The 19,879-nt window shown below is 38.9% G+C and overlaps 1 protein-coding gene across 3 annotated transcripts in view; it reads right to left on the minus strand.

The window, feature by feature from the left end:
* LOC118196520 (phospholipid-transporting ATPase ABCA1-like) overlaps window positions 1-19,879 on the minus strand; it is a 416,944-nt gene that overhangs the window by 189,278 nt on the left and 207,787 nt on the right. For all 3 annotated transcript variants that reach the window (XM_085823882.1, XM_085823879.1, XM_085823880.1), the window contains exon 22: window positions 967-1,106. In XM_085823882.1, the coding sequence (XP_085680008.1) occupies window positions 967-1,106 (140 nt within the window). The remainder of the gene's footprint in view (window positions 1-966; window positions 1,107-19,879) is intronic.

A 19,879-nucleotide genomic window follows, 5' to 3' on the forward strand; every position in this document is an offset into this window, starting at 1 on the left:
TAATTGAAGAAAACCTGTGAGCATCTGCACTGCTCTCCGTTTATGGGAGGGGGGGGGGATTCTCTTTCTGAACCATCTGATGGTTTGACAGTTGCAAAATTTCAAGAATGGAAAGGAATTCATTTCCCATGAGGCACTTGAAACTTACCTTACAGAATTTTGTACAATAAGCTGGCTGAGCTCTTTAAGAAGGCATAAAAATATACATATAACAATACTGCCATTGAAGGTTTTAAATTTGTAATCCAGAAATATTCTGACCTAAGATATTTAATGGCTTAAGTGCCAAAATCCAGGCATTAGCTAACTAAATAAGTAATTTCGCAGGATCCTATTAAGTTTTACTACCAGTTATTTTAATTTATGAGCCTTTCCTGAGTTCTCTTATTCCCTCTCACATTTCCTCACAAGGATGTAAATGAAGTAGGTGAACGAGGGTATTTAAACTGCTGGAAATGGAAAGGTTAGATAGAATGTACTTCACTAATGCAAGTTTTTTAGTTTTTCTCCGGCTATTAATCTTGGTAGCTGTTACGCATTCTGGCCATCTAGTTAATATATATAAGCCGGTGTAGGTTTCTGACTCAGCCTGTTAGATTAAATTGAATTCTGTAGTCTAGCACTACACTTTGTATGCTAAATTAATGTATTGTTAAATTAACTTTTTAAAGTTCTTAATGCAAGCAGTCAGTACTGTTTTGTACGCACTTAAGTCCATGCCTTCTGTTAAACACTTTGTGATAAATAAAAGGATCTTTTCACCCTTTCCCTGGTTGTGTTCATCTTTTTGCCTGGGTGAGTATTCACAAGGTTTAACATTTAAGTAGATCTAGTTGCCATTTTATGTTAGCAAAGCATACTAGATCTCACAATTTAATTAGAATGCTAAAAACCACAGAGCATATATAAAGATGAAAAAAAATTCAAAACAAAAGAGCAATAACTACAAAAGGCCATTTTACTAACCAGACAAATTTTTGGATAATTCATTTGTTTTAGATTTTAAGTTCATATCTTTTATCATTTCATTAGCTTCTTCGATAACATCTTTTTCTTGAGCACCTTTCAAGCGTGCATAAAACCATAAATGTTCCAAGACAGTTAAGCTGGGGGGGAAAAAAATGTTATTACATACTAACAGCATTTTATTAACTTCATCACAAATAAAATTACTATTTAAAAGGATAATACAATGTTTCACTTATATTAAGCAATGCTTAATTATACAAATACCATAAGCATATACAGTCAAAAGTCGTTAATTCGGACACCCATAATCCGGAATGATCTATAATCTGGAACTCAAAGCTAAAAACTTTCTGCGCATGCGCCGCGTTGGCACATGCGCACAGATGTTTTACGCGTGTGCGTAAGACCTTGACTACTGCGCATATGCGTGTGCGCAAGTGCAGAATACGTTTTCGGCTGCGCGTTTAATGTAAAACGGACGGTGTAAGCTAAAATGATCTAATTATCTATTTCAGTTAATGTTAATGATTGCGTTGTTCCTTAATCTTCGAATTGGATCCTGCTTATTATTTTTTGCAGACTGTAAGAGCAATTTTATAAAAGTAAACTTGAACTTTCGATTATGTCAAATAGAATTTCCGATGCTGGAACTTCCGAAGGATCTACAAAACAAAAGTATGTTTCGATGTCCAACAAACAAAAAGTGGAATTGCTGCAAAAAATGGATAAAGACATGAAGAACATGACAGAGAGGTTAGTGAAAACGAAAAAATTTCGATTGACAAGTTAGTCGGTATTCTCGGCGCAGCAATTAACGAGACTTAAACAGCGGAACTTTGTAATTGAACAAGAAATTATGTCTGTTTATAGAATTAAAGAGAAAGTATTATCACATAAAATGAAACAACTTACATTGAAAGAAATGTTTAATAAAGTAAACAAATAAATATTAAGCTTCTTTTTTTGTAAATTTTGATACCCTTTAGATCATAATTGTTCTTTATTTCATAAATTACGGTTTCATATTTTTAATTTTAGAATTTCTGCATGCCATCTTACGAGATTTAAACTGATGATCTATAATCCGGAATCGCCGAAGTCCCGATGAGTCCACATTAACGACTTTTGACTGTACATAAAATATAATATTAATTATCTGTATAATATAAATATAAAAGACACAACATACTTATTAAAATTCTAAGAATGTAAAATGTTAGCCTGAAGTAATTCAGAAAAGAACCAAAAATTTAAACAAAAACAAGAAAGTGTAATAGAAAATTTATAGAATTAATCTAACACACAAGTTTCAACATTTTTATAAGTTTTCTTCTATAAATTCCTCGAATAAATATAATATCAAGTGCCACTGTCTCATAGGATATAATATATGATGTAAAAAATACTTTTTATTAATTATAATAATACTGCAAATAATGATCAGCCAGATATATATTAAAATGAAATACATTTTAAATCATATAAATTAGACAGATTATTGAAAGAAATTATATTATTATAACGAATTAATTTATCATGTTCAAATTACTCAATCTGTTAAGTGGTTACAATTTCAAAGCTAAATTCCCAAAATAGCTTTCAAATCTCCTGTCACATCAAATGGCCAAACTCTGGAAAGTAGCCATTACTCAGGCAGTCTTATAATATCTACATTGGTATTACTTGTCAAACTGCATGAATTACAATTTGTGGTATTGTAATAGTACTGTGGTATTGTAACAGTCTAAGTTTTGGAAAGACTCAATTAAAAATGTTTCTAATATGAAAATTCTAATTTTCAGCATCTCAAGTGGCCCACAATAGTTAACAAAAGTGACAAGAAGCTACTTATTCTAATTCATACATACAGCACAAAGTCTGGGATTCGGAATTGTTGGGATTTAAATGATTCCAAAAATTTTCAGACTTTAGATCATCTAAGTCACGTAAGATTATCAGGTTCAATGTTCCGCCTTACTTTCTTTGGGAACATGCAAGGACCTGACTCGGAACAGGGAGCTTACTAAAGCTATGTTCAAATAAATGTGGGAAGTAGACAGATACACAGGAAGGGTATACGAAACCCTTTATTTTTCACTCATTACAATAATTTCTGTACTTCGGAATACAGAGACCAACTACTTGTGGTCTGAACGTAAGAATATAAAAATATTTAACTAAACTCTGACTTAACTTTGGAATAATAAACGTGGAAGATTGGCCTTATATTAACAGGAAGCCGTATGTAGTACAGAGAACTGTTAACACTACAATACGTTTAAAAATTATCACGAGGATTAAACCTCTGGCCTGGAAGGCAACCAGCAACTGAGTAAAACTTCTAAGGCAAGCGGCCTGCTTCGACTACCTCCTTCCTTTCTCTTGCTTGGCAAAAAGCCACAACTTAAGTACTTGGCGTTCGCCAGACAAATTTTGCATAAATAAGTTAACGCTTTTAATTCTGGCCGGAAGTAGAAAATAAGAAGTGATAGTAAAGATTTTAAATAAAATAAACGTTCGTAAAACTTAAGATCCTTACATACTTCCCGCCAGAGTTAATTAGTTTGAAACTGAGGTCTAAAAGGACCTTGTTGAAAACTTTTAGCTCTAGAATCTAACGCGAGGCCAATCTTTTACAAACATTTTTCGCTAGAAACTAGAAATTTAAAAGAAAGAAATTTGTTTTTACAATAGCAGCTCCCAGGACACACAATCTTTTTCATCTGTACTGCATCTAAACAGGAGCTTTTATTCAAATCTGGTTCCTTCCAGAGATCTGGAAGGAAAACTAGTTTAATGAAATGTTACACAATGAAATGGCAAGTAACATGTATAATTATATTTCTCTTAACATTCTTATTTCATTCATGACTTTTATTTAATTATCTCTCCCCATGCTCTCTGACATGTGTTGTAAAAGAAAACACTGAACACGAATGTGTTTATGTACCAGTGTTCAACACTGCCGCCTACAATCAAAACACTAACGTGTTAAAATTCAACATAACAAGACCTCAGAACACACCCTGAGGTACTATTCTGAAATCATTATCTGAAATCATTAGGTACTATTCATCTCTAAACCCTGAGGTACTATTCTGAAAAGTGGCTAACTTTGAAGTGTAGCGTCAGAGAGCCTAACTACATTCATTCAACATTTAACACATATTCACCATAATTTTGTCTTTTTACAGTCACACGAATAAGTTTTAATTTTTTTTCTTTTTCTTTTTTTTTTTTTTTTTTTTTTTTGCATTACTTTCACTTTTACCATATCATAGTATTTCTTAACATTTAAAATAACAGTTCACATTGTATATAAGAACATATTAACATGCCGTTAATTTTACGCATTTTAAAACATACACTAGCGGGCAAGCCCGCCAGCTGAGCGGGCTGAAGCCCGCTGTTATTGGCCTTTATTCGCAAGTTGGACAGCCCGTTCGCCGGGATCGAAAGTTGGAGCGAACTACCAGTGTTCAGCGGTTTTGCGCTTGCTGCTCCCGCTTTATTCACATATGCATCCTGAAGACACTGCATACACGATACACATGCCGAAAATCACGAAAACACTCATGCAGCCAGCCCGCTCGCCGGAATTCGAAAGTTGGACCAAACTACCAGTGTTCACATGTTTTGATCGGGCTGCGCCCCCTTTATCCACGTATGCATCCAGAAGATACTGCATACACTATACACAACCGGAAAATCACGAAAACACCCATGCAGCCAGCCCGTTCGCCGGGATTCGAAACTTGACCTAACTACCAGTGTTTAGTGACTTTACAGCTCACCCGCTAAATGGGCCGTTGTAGAAAGTGTAATCGCGTAAATTTTCGCATTTATTATTCAAACAGTAGATTCGTTATTAAAATTCTTTTTACTTTATAAACTTCAATATGATCACACGCAAAACTGTATCAATATATATTAATGAAATTAATAATTCATAATTAATTATAATAAGAAAGGTTTTCCTATACCATCTCCAAGAAAAAACATATTCAATTAAAATCCCTGAATGAAAAGAATTTTTTTTTTTTAGTGAAAATTTAAATTAGTAGTTTACATAGTAATTTCAACTTCTTCTTTAAATGTCTGCATAGAAAATTTTTTGAAATAACGTGGGAATTATCCTAACCTGAAATAAAAAAAAAATTGCATAAAGCAGCTGTTTATTTAAAATACTGTAGAACTTCAAGAACGTCAGCATTTAAATTTAATGTAATATAACAACTTTTACACAATATCGATAAAAGAAATAACGTGGCAATAACATATCGTGGTAATTATCCTAACCTGAAATAAAAAAAATTGCAAAAAGCAGCTATTTTATTTAAAATACCTATATTAACAAAATATTTTCAAACTACAGTGAGATAACTTGCAATCGCGTGCTTTGTTTAACCTCAGAATATAACCTTGGTTTTTATCTGCGGCGATTCAAGAAACTCTTGCAATCGGAAAAATGAGCGCGAAAATTAGCGTATTCAGTTTTTAATTAATATCTCAGCTGATTAAAGTCGTACGAAGATGAAAATGGTATCAATGGATTAAGAGAATTTTTTGCAATCCGGCAATACCTGTCTCGAATTCCAACTCAGCGCCGTTCCAAAGTTATTTGGAAAAAAAAGAATTTGACACGTGACCTTTTCACCAACACAAATCTCGAGCGGAAGCAATTGTCCCCCCCGGCGCTTTCGAAAAAGCAATTTTATCTCAGCTAATTCCGAGACTGTTGCCACTCCGAAAAATGAAATAGCGTTTTCGCAGTTTTTAATTAATAACTCCGCCGATTATTGTCGCACGAAGATGAAACCGGTATTGATGGATTCGTTGATTTTTTTCGAATACGGGGATATGCGTTTCGAATCGCAACTCGGAGCCGTTCCGGAGATATTCGAGAAAAACGATTTTGGCACGCGGCCAAATCCCTAAAACAGGGAACATCCGTGAAAAAAGTGCAAAACGTAGTGAAATGTAGGGGAAAAATCAGTTTTTAATTAATATCTCGGCTAATTAAAGTCGCACGAAGATGCCGATAGTCAATCCGGCGAGCCACGGGCATTCCGCATCCAACGGTACCTTCCGCTAAGCTCTACACCCAGCCGTTCCGGAGGAGATGATGTTACAAACACACAAACAAACAGACAGAGGCACACAGATTTTATAAAACACTAGCGGGCAAGCCCGCCAGCTGAGCGGGCTGAAGCTCGCTTATCATTGTTCGTTTTTAAAAGATATCCTATGTTAAATTTGGCCGGTATTGAAAAGTTGAACCGAACTACCATTTTTTAGCGGCATTCCGCGGGCTTCCCCCGCTTTTTTCACCTATGCATCCAGAAGTTACCGCATACACTATACATATGCGGAAAATCACGAAAACACCCATGCTTCCAGCCCTTTCGCGGGTATTCGAAATTTGGATCGAAATACCAGTGTTCAGCGCTTTTGGGCGGGAGCCCGCCCAAAACAGTGTTCACGTGTGCATGCAAAAGATACTGCGTACACCGTACACATGCGTAAAATTACGAAAACACCCCTCCAGCCAGCCCGCTGCCGATTCGAAAGTTGGACCGAAATACAATTTTTCAGCGATTTTGCGCGTGCTGTGCCCGCTTTATTCACGTATGCATGCTGAAGATGGTGCATAAACGATACACATGCGTAAAATCACGAAAACAAACATGGAGCCTGCCTGTTCGCCGGTATTCGAAAGTTGGACCGAATTACCAGTGTTATGTGGCTTTGCGCGGGCTCTGCCCGCTTTATTCACATATACACCCAGAAGATACTCCATACACTATACACATGCGTAAAATCACGAAAACACCCATGGAGCCAGCCAGTTCGTCGGGATTCGAAATTACCGCATCACCAGAACCGCATTACCAGTATTCTGTGCCCGCTTTATTCACGTATGCATCCATGACATACTTTATAAACGATACACATGCGAACAATCACGAAAACACCCATGCAGCCAGCCCGCTCGCCGAGATTCGAAAGTTTGAGCGAACTACCAGTGTTCAGCGGTTTTACCCGGTATCCGCGCGCTGTATTCACGTATGCGACCAAATTTTATGTACAGTACCCCGGAATTCGAAAGTTGGACCGAACTACCAGTGTTCTGTAGTTTTGCGCGGGCTGCTCCCGCTTTATTCAAGTATGCATGCAGAAGATACCGCATACACGTTACACATGCGAAAAATCCCGAAAACACACATTGAGCCAACACGGTCGCTTGGATTCGAAAGTTGGACCGAACTACCAGTAATCAGAGGTTTTGAGCGAATTTCGGCCGCTTTATTCACTTATGCATCCAGAAGATGCTGCGTACACGAGGCACATGCGTAAAATCACGCAAACACCCATGCACCCAGCCCGTTCGCCGGGATTCGAAATTAGGACCGAACTACCAGAGTTCAGCTTTATTCATTTATGCATCCAGAAGACACTGCATACACAACAGATATGCGTAAAATCACAAAAAACATGAGTGTAGCCTGCCTGCTCACCGGGATTCGAAAGTTACCGTATACCATCTCAAAGGAGCAAAGAAAAATCTTTAATCTAAAAAAAAAAAAAAAAAAAAAAAGTGTGAATTTAATTTTTATTGGTGCGAACTTATTTAAAATATCATTTGCATTAAAAGATAATATCTAAATTAAGTGCACGTATCTAATAACATAAAAAAATATATTATTCCAAAAAATCAAATTTATTATTAAAAAAATAACAACATATTTTTAAAAAATAGCTTTTTCAGATTTTTTAATTAATATCCCAGCTGATTAAAGTTGTACAACTTCAAGAACGTCATCATTTAAATTTAATGTAATATAATAACTTTTATTCAATATCAATAAAAGAATTAACATGACAATCATCCTAACCTGAAATTAAAAAAAAATTGTGAAAAGCAGCTGTTTATTTAAAATGCCTACATTAACGAAATATTTTTAAAATACAGTTAGGTAACATGCAATCGCGTGTTTTATTCAACTTTAGAATATAACCTTGATTTGTATCTGCGGCGATTCAAGAAACTGTTGCAATTGGAAAAATGAGCCCGAAAATTAGGGTTTTCACAGTTTTTAATTAATATCTCAGCTGATTAACGTCCTACGAAGATGAGAATGGTATCATTGGATTCGTAGAATTTTTTGGAATCCGCAGACACCTGCCTCGAATTCCAACTCAGCGCCGTTCCATAGATATTTAAGAAAAAAGACATTGACACGTGACCTTTCGCCAGCACAAATCTCGAGCGGAAGCAATTGTCATCCCCCCGGCGCTTTCGAAAAAGCAATTTTATCTCAGCTAATTCCGAGACGGTTGCCACTCCGAAAAAAGAAATAACGTTTTCGCAGTTTTTAATTAATAACTCCGCCGATTATTGTCGTACGAAGATGGGACCGGTATCGATGGATTCGTTGATTTTTTTCGAATACGGGGATATTCGTTTCGAATCGCAACTCGGAGCCGTTCCGCAGATATTCGAGAAAAACGAATTTGGCACTCGGCCAAATCCCTAAAATAGGGGAAACCCGTGAAAGAAAGTGGAAAACGTAGGGAAATGTAGGGAGAAAATCAGTTTTTAATTAATATCTCGGCTAATTAAAGTCGCACGAAGATGCCGATGGTCAATCCGGCGAGCCACGGGCATTCTGAATCCAACGGTGCCTTCCGCTAAGCTCTACACCCAGCCGTTCCCGAGGAGATGATGTTACAAACACACAAACAGACAGAGGCACACAGATTTTAATAGTATAGACTAGCGGGCAAGCCCGCCAGCTGAGCGGGCTGAAGCCCGCTTATCATTGTTCGTTTTTAAAAGATATCCTATGTTAAATTTGGCCGGTATTGAAAAGTTGAACCGAACTACCATTTTTTAGCGGCATTCCGCGGGCTTCCCCCGCTTTTTTCACCTATGCATCCAGAAGTTACCGCATACACTATACATATGCGGAAAATCACGAAAACACCCATGCTTCCAGCCCTTTCGCGGGTATTCGAAATTTGGACCGAAATACCAGTGTTCACGTGTGCATGCAAAAGATACTGCGTACACCGTACACATGCGTAAAATCACGAAAACACCCCTCCAGCCAGCCCGCTGCCGATTCGAAAGTTGGACCGAAATACAATTTTTCAGCGATTTTGCGCGTGCTGTGCCCGCTTTATTCACGTATGCATGCTGAAGATGGTGCATAAACGATACACATGCGTAAAATCACGAAAACAAACATGGATCCTGCCTGTTCGCCGGTATTCGAAAGTTGGACCGAATTACCAGTGTTATGTGGCTTTGCGCGGGCTCTGCCCGCTTTATTCACATATACACCCAGAAGATACTCCATACACTATACACATGCGTAAAATCACGAAAACACCCGTGGAGCCAGCCAGTTCGTCGGGATTCGAAATTACCGCATTACCAGTATTCTGTGCCCGCTTTATTCACGTATGCATCCATGAGATACTTTATAAACGATACACATGCGAACAATCACGAAAACACCCATGCAGCCAGCCCGCTCGCCGAGATTCGAAAGTTTGAGCGAACTACCAGTGTTCAGCGGTTTTACCCGGTATCCGCGCGCTGTATTCACGTATGCATCCAAATTTTATATACAGTACCCCGGAATTCGAAAGTAGGACCGAAATACCAGTGTTCAGCGATTTTGTGGAGCGGGCTGCGCCCGCTTTATACACATAAGCATGGAGAGGATACTGCATAAACGATACACATGAGTTAAAGCAAGAAAACACCCGGGGAGCCAGCTGGTTCGCCGACACCGAAAGTTGGATCGAACTACCAGAGTTAAGGGGTTTTGAGCAGGCTGCGCCCACTTTTATCACATATGCATCCAGAAATCACTTTATACACTATACACATGCGGAAAATCAGGAAAACACCCATGCAGCCAGCCCGCTCGCAGAGATTCGAATGTTTGACCGAACTACCAGTGTTCAGCGGTTTTACCCGGTATCCGCGCGCTGTATTCACATATCCGACCAAATTTTATGTACAGTACCCCGGAATTCGAAAGTTGGACCGAACTACCAGTGTTCTGTAGTTTTGCGCGGGCTGCTCCCGCTTTATTCAAGTATGCATGAAGAAGATACCGCATACACGTTACACATGCGAAAAATCCCGAAAACACACATTGAGCCAACACGGTCGCTTGGATTCGAAAGTTGGACCGAACTACCAGTAATCAGAGGTTTTGAGCGAATTTCGGCCGCTTTATTCACTTATGCATCCAGAAGATGCTGCGTACACGAGGCACATGCGTAAAATCACGCAAACACCCATGGACCCAGCCCGTTCGCCGGGATTCGAAATTAGGACCGAACTACCAGAGTTCAGCTTTATTCATTTATGCATCCAGAAGACACTGCATACACAACAGATATGCGTAAAATCACAAAAAACATGAGTGTAGCCTGCCTGCTCACCGGGATTCGAAAGTTACCGTATACCATCTCAAAGGAGCAAAGAAAAATCTTTAATCTAAAAAAAAAAAAAAAAAGTGTGAATTTAATTTTTATTGGTGCGAACTTATTTAAAATATCATTTGCATTAAAAGATAATATCTAAATTAAGTGCACGTATCTAATAACATAAAAAAATATATTATTCCAAAAAATCAAATTTATTATTAAAAAAATAACAACATATTTTTAAAAAATAGCTTTTTCAGATTTTTTAATTAATATCCCAGCTGATTAAAGTTGTACAACTTCAAGAACGTCATCATTTAAATTTAATGTAATATAATAACTTTTATTCAATATCAATAAAAGAATTAACGTGACAATCATCCTAACCTGAAATTAAAAAAAAATTGTGAAAAGCAGCTGTTTATTTAAAATGCCTACATTAACGAAATATTTTTAAAATACAGTTAGGTAACATGCAATCGCGTGCTTTATTCAACTTTAGAATATAACCTTGATTTGTATCTGCGGCGATTCAAGAAACTGTTGCAATCGGAAAAATGAGCCCGAAAATTAGCGTTTTCACAGTTTTTAATTAATATCTCAGCTGATTAACGTCCTACGAAGAGGAGAATGGTATCGTTGGATTCGTAGAATTTTTTGGAATCCGCAGACACCTGCCTCGAATTCCAACTCAGCGCCGTTCCATAGATATTTAAGAAAAAAGAAATTGACACGTGACCTTTCGCCAGCACAAATCTCGAGCGGAAGCAATTGTCATCCCCCCGGCGCTTTCGAAAAAGCAATTTTATCTCAGCTAATTCCGAGACGGTTGCCACTCCGAAAAATGAAATAACGTTTTCGCAGTTTTTAATTAATAACTCCGCCGATTATTGTCGTACGAAGATGGGACCGGTATCGATGGATTCGTTGATTTTTTTTCGAATACGGGGATATGCGTTTCGAATCGCAACTCGGAGCCGTTCCGCAGATATTCGAGAAAAACGAATTTGGCACTCGGCCAAATCCCTAAAATAGGGGAAACCCGTGAAAGAAAGTGCAAAACGTAGGGAAATGTAGGGAGAAAATCAGTTTTTAATTAATATCTCGGCTAATTAAAGTCGCACGAAGATGCCGATGGTCAATCCGGCGAGCCACGGGCATTCTGAATCCAACGGTACCTTCCGCTAAGCTCTACACCCAGCCGTTCCCGAGGAGATGATGTTACAAACACACAAACAGACAGAGGTACACAGATTTTAATAGTATAGAAGACTAGCGGGCAAGCCCGCCAGCTGAGCGGGCTGAAGCCCGCTTATCATTGTTCGTTTTTAAAAGATATCCTATGTTAAATTTGGCCGGTATTGAAAAGTTGAACCGAACTACCATTTTTTAGCGGCATTCCGCGGGCTTCCCCCGCTTTTTTCACCTATGCATCCAGAAGTTACCGCATACACTATACATATGCGGAAAATCACGAAAACACCCATGCTTCCAGCCCTTTCGCGGGTATTCGAAATTTGGACCGAAATACCAGTGTTCAGCGCTTTTGGGCGGGAGCCCGCCCAAAACAGTGTTCACGTGTGCATGCAAAAGATACTGCGTACACCGTACACATGCGTAAAATCACGAAAACACCCCTCCAGCCAGCCCGCTGCCGATTCGAAAGTTGGACCGAAATACAATTTTTCAGCGATTTTGCGCGTGCTGTGCCCGCTTTATTCACGTATGCATGCTGAAAATGGTGCATAAAAGATACACATGCGTAAAATCACGAAAACAAACATGGAGCCTGCCTGTTCGCCGGTATTCGAAAGTTGGACCGAATTACCAGTGTTATGTGGCTTTGCGCGGGCTCTGCCCGCTTTATTCATATATACACCCAGAAGATACTCCATACACTATACACATGCGTAAAATCACGAAAACACCCATGGAGCCAGCGAGTTCGTCGGGATTCGAAATTACCGCATTACCAGAACCGCATTACCAGTATTCTGTGCCCGCTTTATTCACGTATGCATCCGTGAGATACTTTATAAACGATACACATGCGAACAATCACGAAAACACCCATGCAGCCAGCCCGCTCGCCGAGATTCGAAAGTTTGAGCGAACTACCAGTGTTCAGCGGTTTTACCCGGTATCCGCGCGCTGTATTCACGTATGCATCCAAATTTTATATACAGTACCCCGGAATTCGAAAGTAGGACCGAAATACCAGTGTTCAGCGATTTTGTGGAGCGGGCTGAGCCCGCTTTATACACATAAGCATGGAGAGGATACTGCATAAACGATACACATGAGTTAAAGCAAGAAAACACCCGGGGAGCCAGCTCGTTCGCCGACACCGAAAGTTGGATCGAACTACCAGCGTTAAGAGGTTTTGAGCAGGCTGCGCCCACTTTTATCACATATGCATCCAGAAATCACTTTATACACTATACACATGCGGAAAATCAGGAAAACACCCATGCAGCCAGCCCGCTCGCAGAGATTCGAATGTTTGACCGAACTACCAGTGTTCAGCGGTTTTACCCGGTATCCGCGCGCTGTATTCACGTATGCGACCAAATTTTATGTACAGTACCCCGGAATTCGAAAGTTGGACCGAACTACCAGTGTTCTGTAGTTTTGCGCGGGCTGCTCCCGCTTTATTCAAGTATGCATGCAGAAGATACCGCATACACGTTACACATGCGAAAAATCCCGAAAACACACATTGAGCCAACACGGTCGCTTGGATTCGAAAGTTGGACCGAACTACCAGTAATCAGAGGTTTTGAGCGAATTTCGGCCGCTTTATTCACTTATGCATCCAGAAGATGCTGCGTACACGAGGCACATGCGTAAAATCACGCAAACACCCATGGACCCAGCCCGTTCGCCGGGATTCGAAATTAGGACCGAACTACCAGAGTTCAGCTTTATTCATTTATGCATCCAGAAGACACTGCATAGACAACAGATATGCGTAAAATCACAAAAAACATGAGTGTAGCCTGCCTGCTCACCGGGATTCGAAAGTTACCGTATACCATCTCAAAGGAGCAAAGAAAAATCTTTAATCTAAAAAAAAAAAAAAAGAAGTGTGAATTTAATTTTTATTGGTGCGAACTTATTTAAAATATCATTTGCATTAAAAGATAATATGTAAATTAAGTGCACGTATCTAATAACATAAAAAAATATATTAGTCCAAAAAATCAAATTTATTATTAAAAAAATAACAACATATTTTTAAAAAATAGCTTTTTCAGATTTTTTAATTAATATCCCAGCTGATTAAAGTTGTACAACTTCAAGAACGTCATCATTTAAATTTAATGTAACATAATAACTTTTATTCAATATCAATAAAAGAATTAACGTGACAATCATCCTAACCTGAAATTAAAAAAAAATTGTGAAAAGCAGCTGTTTATTTAAAATGCCTACATTAACGAAATATTTTTAAAATACAGTTAGGTAACATGCAATCGCGTGCTTTATTCAACTTTAGAATATAACCTTGATTTGTATCTGCGGCGATTCAAGAAACTGTTGCAATCGGAAAAATGAGCCCGAAAATTAGCGTTTTCACAGTTTTTAATTAATATCTCAGCTGATTAACGTCCTACGAAGATGAGAATGGTATCATTGGATTCGTAGAATTTTTCGGAATCCGCAGACACCTGCCTCGAATTCCAACTCAGCGCCGTTCCATAGATATTTAAGAAAAAAGAAATTGACACGTGACCTTTCGCCAGCACAAATCTCGAGCGGAAGCAATTGTCATCCCCCCGGCGCTTTCGAAAAAGCAATTTTATCTCAGCTAATTCCGAGACGGTTGCCACTCCGAAAAATGAAATAACGTTTTCGCAGTTTTTAATTAATAACTCCGCCGATTATTGTCGTACGAAGATGGGACCGGTATCGATGGATTCGTTGATTTTTTTCGAATACGGGGATATGCGTTTCGAATCGCAACTCGGAGCCGTTCCGCAGATATTCGAGAAAAACGAATTTGGCACTCGGCCAAATCCCTAAAATAGGGGAAACCCGTGAAAGAAAGTGCAAAACGTGGGGAAATGTAGGGAGAAAATCAGTTTTTAATTAATATCTCGGCTAATTAAAGTCGCACGAAGATGCCGATGGTCAATCCGGCGAGCCACGGGCATTCTGAATCCAACGGTGCCTTCCGCTAAGCTCTACACCCAGCCGTTCCCGAGGAGATGATGTTACAAACACACAAACAGACAGAGGCACACAGATTTTAATAGTATAGATACATTAATAGTACATTGTTAACTTCTATTCTTTTCCAAGCAAGTGCCAATTCTTCTACATTGAAATACTACATTTCAAAAAGTCTTTCAGACTAAAACTTCTTTCTTGCCAGAATGTTTTAAATAAAATTTATACAATAACTTTTACAATATTTAAGTATTTACACATTCCTATTATACATCAACTTTAGTTTTACGCGCGAGTAATTGAAAAACATAATACCAAAATCGGTAACAATTCATTTCTCGCCTTTTTGGCGATAAAGGTAGACCTCACATGAGGTAAAACTTCTTGAAATCTGCCACTTGCAGTAAGAATGAAAGATTAACTTTAGTTTGCAAAGTGACATAAAATTTTACTTATCTTTGTGATATTCGGACATTCTTTTCTGAGCCCAGTCCTGGAAGGTAGCGCAGATTCTAGTTTGATATATCCTCCTTCTTGTGCGGGCTCGTCCTTCAGTTCCTTCCTCTAGAAGCTTTCTTCTTCCTCCAGTTCGGTCACCCTTGAATACCTTCTTTTTCGCCTCTGCCTGTGGTCTTGGCCGTTTGATGGCAGCTGGTCTTGGCGGAACCGGGAAACTTCTTTCGCGTTCCTGCTTGGACCTCATTGCTGGCCATTCAAATTTTCCTTGTACCTTTTCCTCCGCCGCTGGTGGCCCTTCCGCAGTTCGGCGACATTTGCTGCGGAGAGTCCTGTCCGATGAGTAGATCTTCCGTTTGGGAGCCGGGTTATAGTTGCCGTTATTTCTCCTGGCTTTCTTTGCATTCGTCGTACTTCTCCCTTCTTCATTTTGGGGGTGTTCGTGAGCTCTCTTTTCTGGACGGTGGAACGGCTTCTTTTTCTTGTTACCTTCAATTTTCCAACGGGAAAACTTTCTTTTCAATTGCTCCTGCCTCCTAATGGCTTGCCCTTGTACTTGTCGTTGTTCCACCTCTGGAGCTTGTGCCTGCCGTGCCGGATCCTGCAAAAGATCTTTGAAAATTTGCATTTTATTACGATCGTAGTAGGGTTTTATTTGATCAAACTTTGCGGAGCATGTTTCACCATTCCTGGCTTTTAACACCACTACAGCGTGAGTTATTTTTTCTATGACATATGGTCCTTCAAATCGTGGAAAAAATTTGGCGGTTTTATCTTTTGGTGCTGAAGAAAGTGAATGCTTAATTTTTAACACTTCATCCCCTACTTTATAAGTTACTCCCCGTCGTTTCAAATCGTAGTAAAGTTTTTGTTTTCTCTGTGCTACTTCAGTATTCCTTTTTGCTTCTTCAATTAATTTTTCTATATCACTCATTTTAAATTCTGGGGCTCTTTGTTGCACATAAAATAATTTATCTAACGGCGTTATAATCTTTCTGCCTAAAAATAACTCAGCAGGAGTTTTGCCCGTTGTATCATGTTTTGCGGTCCTAAGGGCGAAAGCAAATTCATTGACATAGTTATTTCAGCTTTTATGAAAATTTTTAACACAACACGGATAATTTTCACTATATTTCTATTGACCCGTTCCGCTATATTTGATTGCGGCCGATACGGGACCATTTTTAAATGACGTATGCCCAGTTTTTGGCACATGTCTTCAAATACATTACTTACAAATTGAGGACCATTATCAGATATACTTTTAGGGGCGCCCCGTATTTTAAAATATATTTATTTAAAATAGAATCAGTAACTAATTTCGCGGAGGCTCGTTTTAAGGGAACAATTTTGGTTCACTTACTAAAATGATCAACCATAACAAGGAGATAGCGACTTTTATTTAACTGACTTTTCGGGAAAGGGCCCAATAAATCGATGCCAATTATTTCATTTGGAAATTCGGATTTAATACTATTTAGAAACCCGGCCGGGCAGAAATTAATATAATTAACTGCTTGACATGTTGGGCAGGACTGGACATACGCCCTTGTTAACTTTTGCAGGTCAGGAAAATAGACTGCCTCGCGTACGCGTTGTATAGTTTTTCGAATACCAGCATGAGAAGCTAAAGGGCTGTCATGCAACTCCTGCAGGATATTTAATCTAAGACTAGCTGGGATAACAGGTAGAAATTCGTTGTTAGAATTCGTAGTTATTGTATAAAATAATAGACCATTAATTAGTTCGTAATGGGCCGCCCTATTTCTTATCGCCACAATATCTTGGTGGCTAAAATTTTCAGGATCCTTTAAATACTCATAAATGCTTCCAAACTCAGGATCCTTACCCAGTTCGGTTATTACAGTTTCTCGGAAATTTATTGTACATGCTGTGAGCATTGCCACCTTTACAGTATTACCTTCTTCATCTATTTTAATTCTGGATAGGGCATCTGCTACGATATTTTCCTTTCCGGGGGTATGCTTGATTACCAGATTATATTCTTGTAGCTTGAATGCCCATCTTATTAACCTTGGGGATAAGTTTTTCCCTGAGTACAATCTAGTTACCGCCGCATGATCAGAGTACACTGTTTTTGGTGCCTTTCTAAAATAGACTCGGAACTTTTGCACTGCTAACAGAACTGCAAGTGCCTCTCTCTCGGTCGCGGAATAGTTTCTTTGTGTTTGATTTAAAGTTCGGCTAAAAAATGCCACGGGCTGCTGATTTTGCGAAAGTACCGCTCCTACCGCATAATCCGAAGTATCTGCTGAAATTTCTAAATTCTCATCCTTTTGAGGAAATTTCAACACAGGGGCTTGCGTTAATGCTTGCTTTAATTTTTCGAACGCACTATTGGCTTCGGTCTTCCACGAGAATCTTGCCTTTTTCCTTTTTAATTTTAACAATGGTTCAGCAATAGCAGCAAAATCTTTTATAAAGGACCTATAATATGAACAAAGTCCTAGAAAAGAAGAGAGCTTCTTCGCCGTGTTTGGAGTCGGATACTTTTGTACAGCGATTATTTTTGATTCGTCTGTCTCGATTCCTTTCTGAGATATTTTGTAACCTAAATATTTTAATTCAGGGGCTGCAAATTTGCACTTTTCGACATTAACTTTTAGACCGGCCTCATTTAATAAAGAAAACACCTGTCTTAAATCCTGTACATGTTGGTCGAGATTATCACTAGTAATAATATCGTCTAAATAGATAAATGTGGACTTTCCAAGAACAGGCACATACACAATGTCCATACATCGCTGAAATGTTGCCGGTGCCCCTGAAAAACCAAACGGCATATGCAGGAATGCATAAGTGCCAGACTTGGTTATAAAAGCAGTCTTAGGCACGTCCTCAGGCCTAACCCCTATTTGAAAATAACCAGTCGTTAAGTCTAAAGTCGTCATATATTTGGTCGACGTTATGTTCCTTAGAATTTCTTCAATAATAGGTAACGGATATACCAGATATTTAGTTATGGAGTTTAATTTACGGTAGTCAATCGCGAATCGCCACCTTTTTGGATGTGTCAATGGATAGTCATTATTTTTCTTGCATAAAACCACCGGGCTAGCATAACTACTTGAGATGGGCGTTATGATCTTTTTACGTAGCATATCGCTGATGTGCCATTCTATAATTTTTTCCTTATTCTTATCATACCGGTATGCATTGTGGCGAACTGGCATTGAATCTCCGGTGTCAATACTATGGTTAGTAACTTGAGTAAATCCTGGAATATCACTAAATAATGAAGCAAATTCACTTACCACTTGTCGGATTCTTCGTTGCTCTTCATTAGGCAGGTGGTCAAGGTTTAACATCTGCGGTTCAGCCTTTTCTTCTCGAACTGGTTTCATCGTCAGCTTAAGGGACGCTTCATTAAAATCCAGCGTTGCTTGTGGCTCTGCAAGAAAATCTATTCCTAAGATAATATGTGCTTGCAGATTCTTTACTATGAAAAATATAACCTTTACTTGTTCGTCCTTGATACGGACGTATAGCGGTAATTTACCTATGCACTTACATCTTTCTCCTTGCGCAGCTAACACCGTCGTATTATCTGAATTATATATGCGATATTTACGAAAATACTTCCTAAAAAAATCTTCTGCCACACAGGAACACTGCGCGCCTGTATCCAGGACTGCGGTGGCTGGGATATTATTCACCAACACTTCAATCTTCGGAAGAGTCAAATTTTTCACCATTACTGTATTTAACTTGAAGAAAGAGGGGTTTTCTTGGCCTTCGGATTTCCACACCCTCCAGTCAGCAGAAATCCGTTTTAGTTTAAATCATTTTTCATTTCCATGCTTTCCTTCTTTTTCCACTGGCCTTGAGACTTTTTTCCTGGATAGCTATTGAACTGTCGACGTTCGCCGGCTGTTTTTGAATGCTCGGGTTTCCTTGCCCACTGATTTGCTTTGCTTCCGTAGCCGTGTGCTTGACTTTGCTGTGGTCTTGGCGCACCAAATTGGTTTCGTTGTTGTTATTGGTGTCTTCTTTCAATGTCCGCCGTTCTTCTACTTTCAAACTGAATTGCTAGCTCAAATAACTTTTCCAGTGTAGTCGGATTTCTTAATTCAATAAAGTCTTGCACTTGGGGAAGTAACCTCGGCAAAATCACTTGAATTATCTCAGGATCCGGACGGTTTCTGTACAAGAGTTTGAAGACGTGAATTTTTCTTAAAATAAAGCTTGAGAGATTTTCGATTCTTTGCTGATATAAGCTGAAAAGTTCTGTTTCTAGTTTCGCACGATCCCTTACGACAGGGAAGGCTTTTACTAGGGCAGTCTTGAAATTTTCGTAAGTATAGGTGGGACTTCCTGCTTGACCCAAGAGACTTCTGCCTATACATTTGAACCAGTTAAGCGCTTGGCCCCTCAAAGCGCTGGTAGCTAAGGTAACTTTTTTAAACTCGTGCACGGGGTAGAGCATGAAGTGGTAATCCAATTTTTCCAAAAAACTGGTTACCGGAGAGTTTCCATTAAATTAATTTGCTTCTGGTTTCATCGAAGCGTGCATGGTCTGGACGATGTAACCAAATCCTTCCAGGGCGGCAGCTGGCATTTATGGATTCTTCTGCAGGCAGCACAGGTTCTTCTTCTTCGTTGGGCGCCACTATCAGGTTCAATGTTCCGCCTTACTTTCTTTGGGAACATGCAAGGGCCTGACTCGGAACAGGGAGCTTATTAAAGCTATGTTCAAATAAATGTGGGAAGTAGACAAGATACACAGGAAAGTTATACGAAACCCTTTGTTTTTCTCTCTTTTTTTTTTTTTAAAAAAAATTAATAAATAATTACTTTGAATGTATGTTCA

This window comes from Stegodyphus dumicola, chromosome 9, assembly GCF_044657685.1.
Source record: "Stegodyphus dumicola isolate Sdum_Otavi_A_Nest chromosome 9, ASM4465768v1".
In the NCBI taxonomy this organism is placed as follows: domain Eukaryota; kingdom Metazoa; phylum Arthropoda; class Arachnida; order Araneae; family Eresidae; genus Stegodyphus; species Stegodyphus dumicola.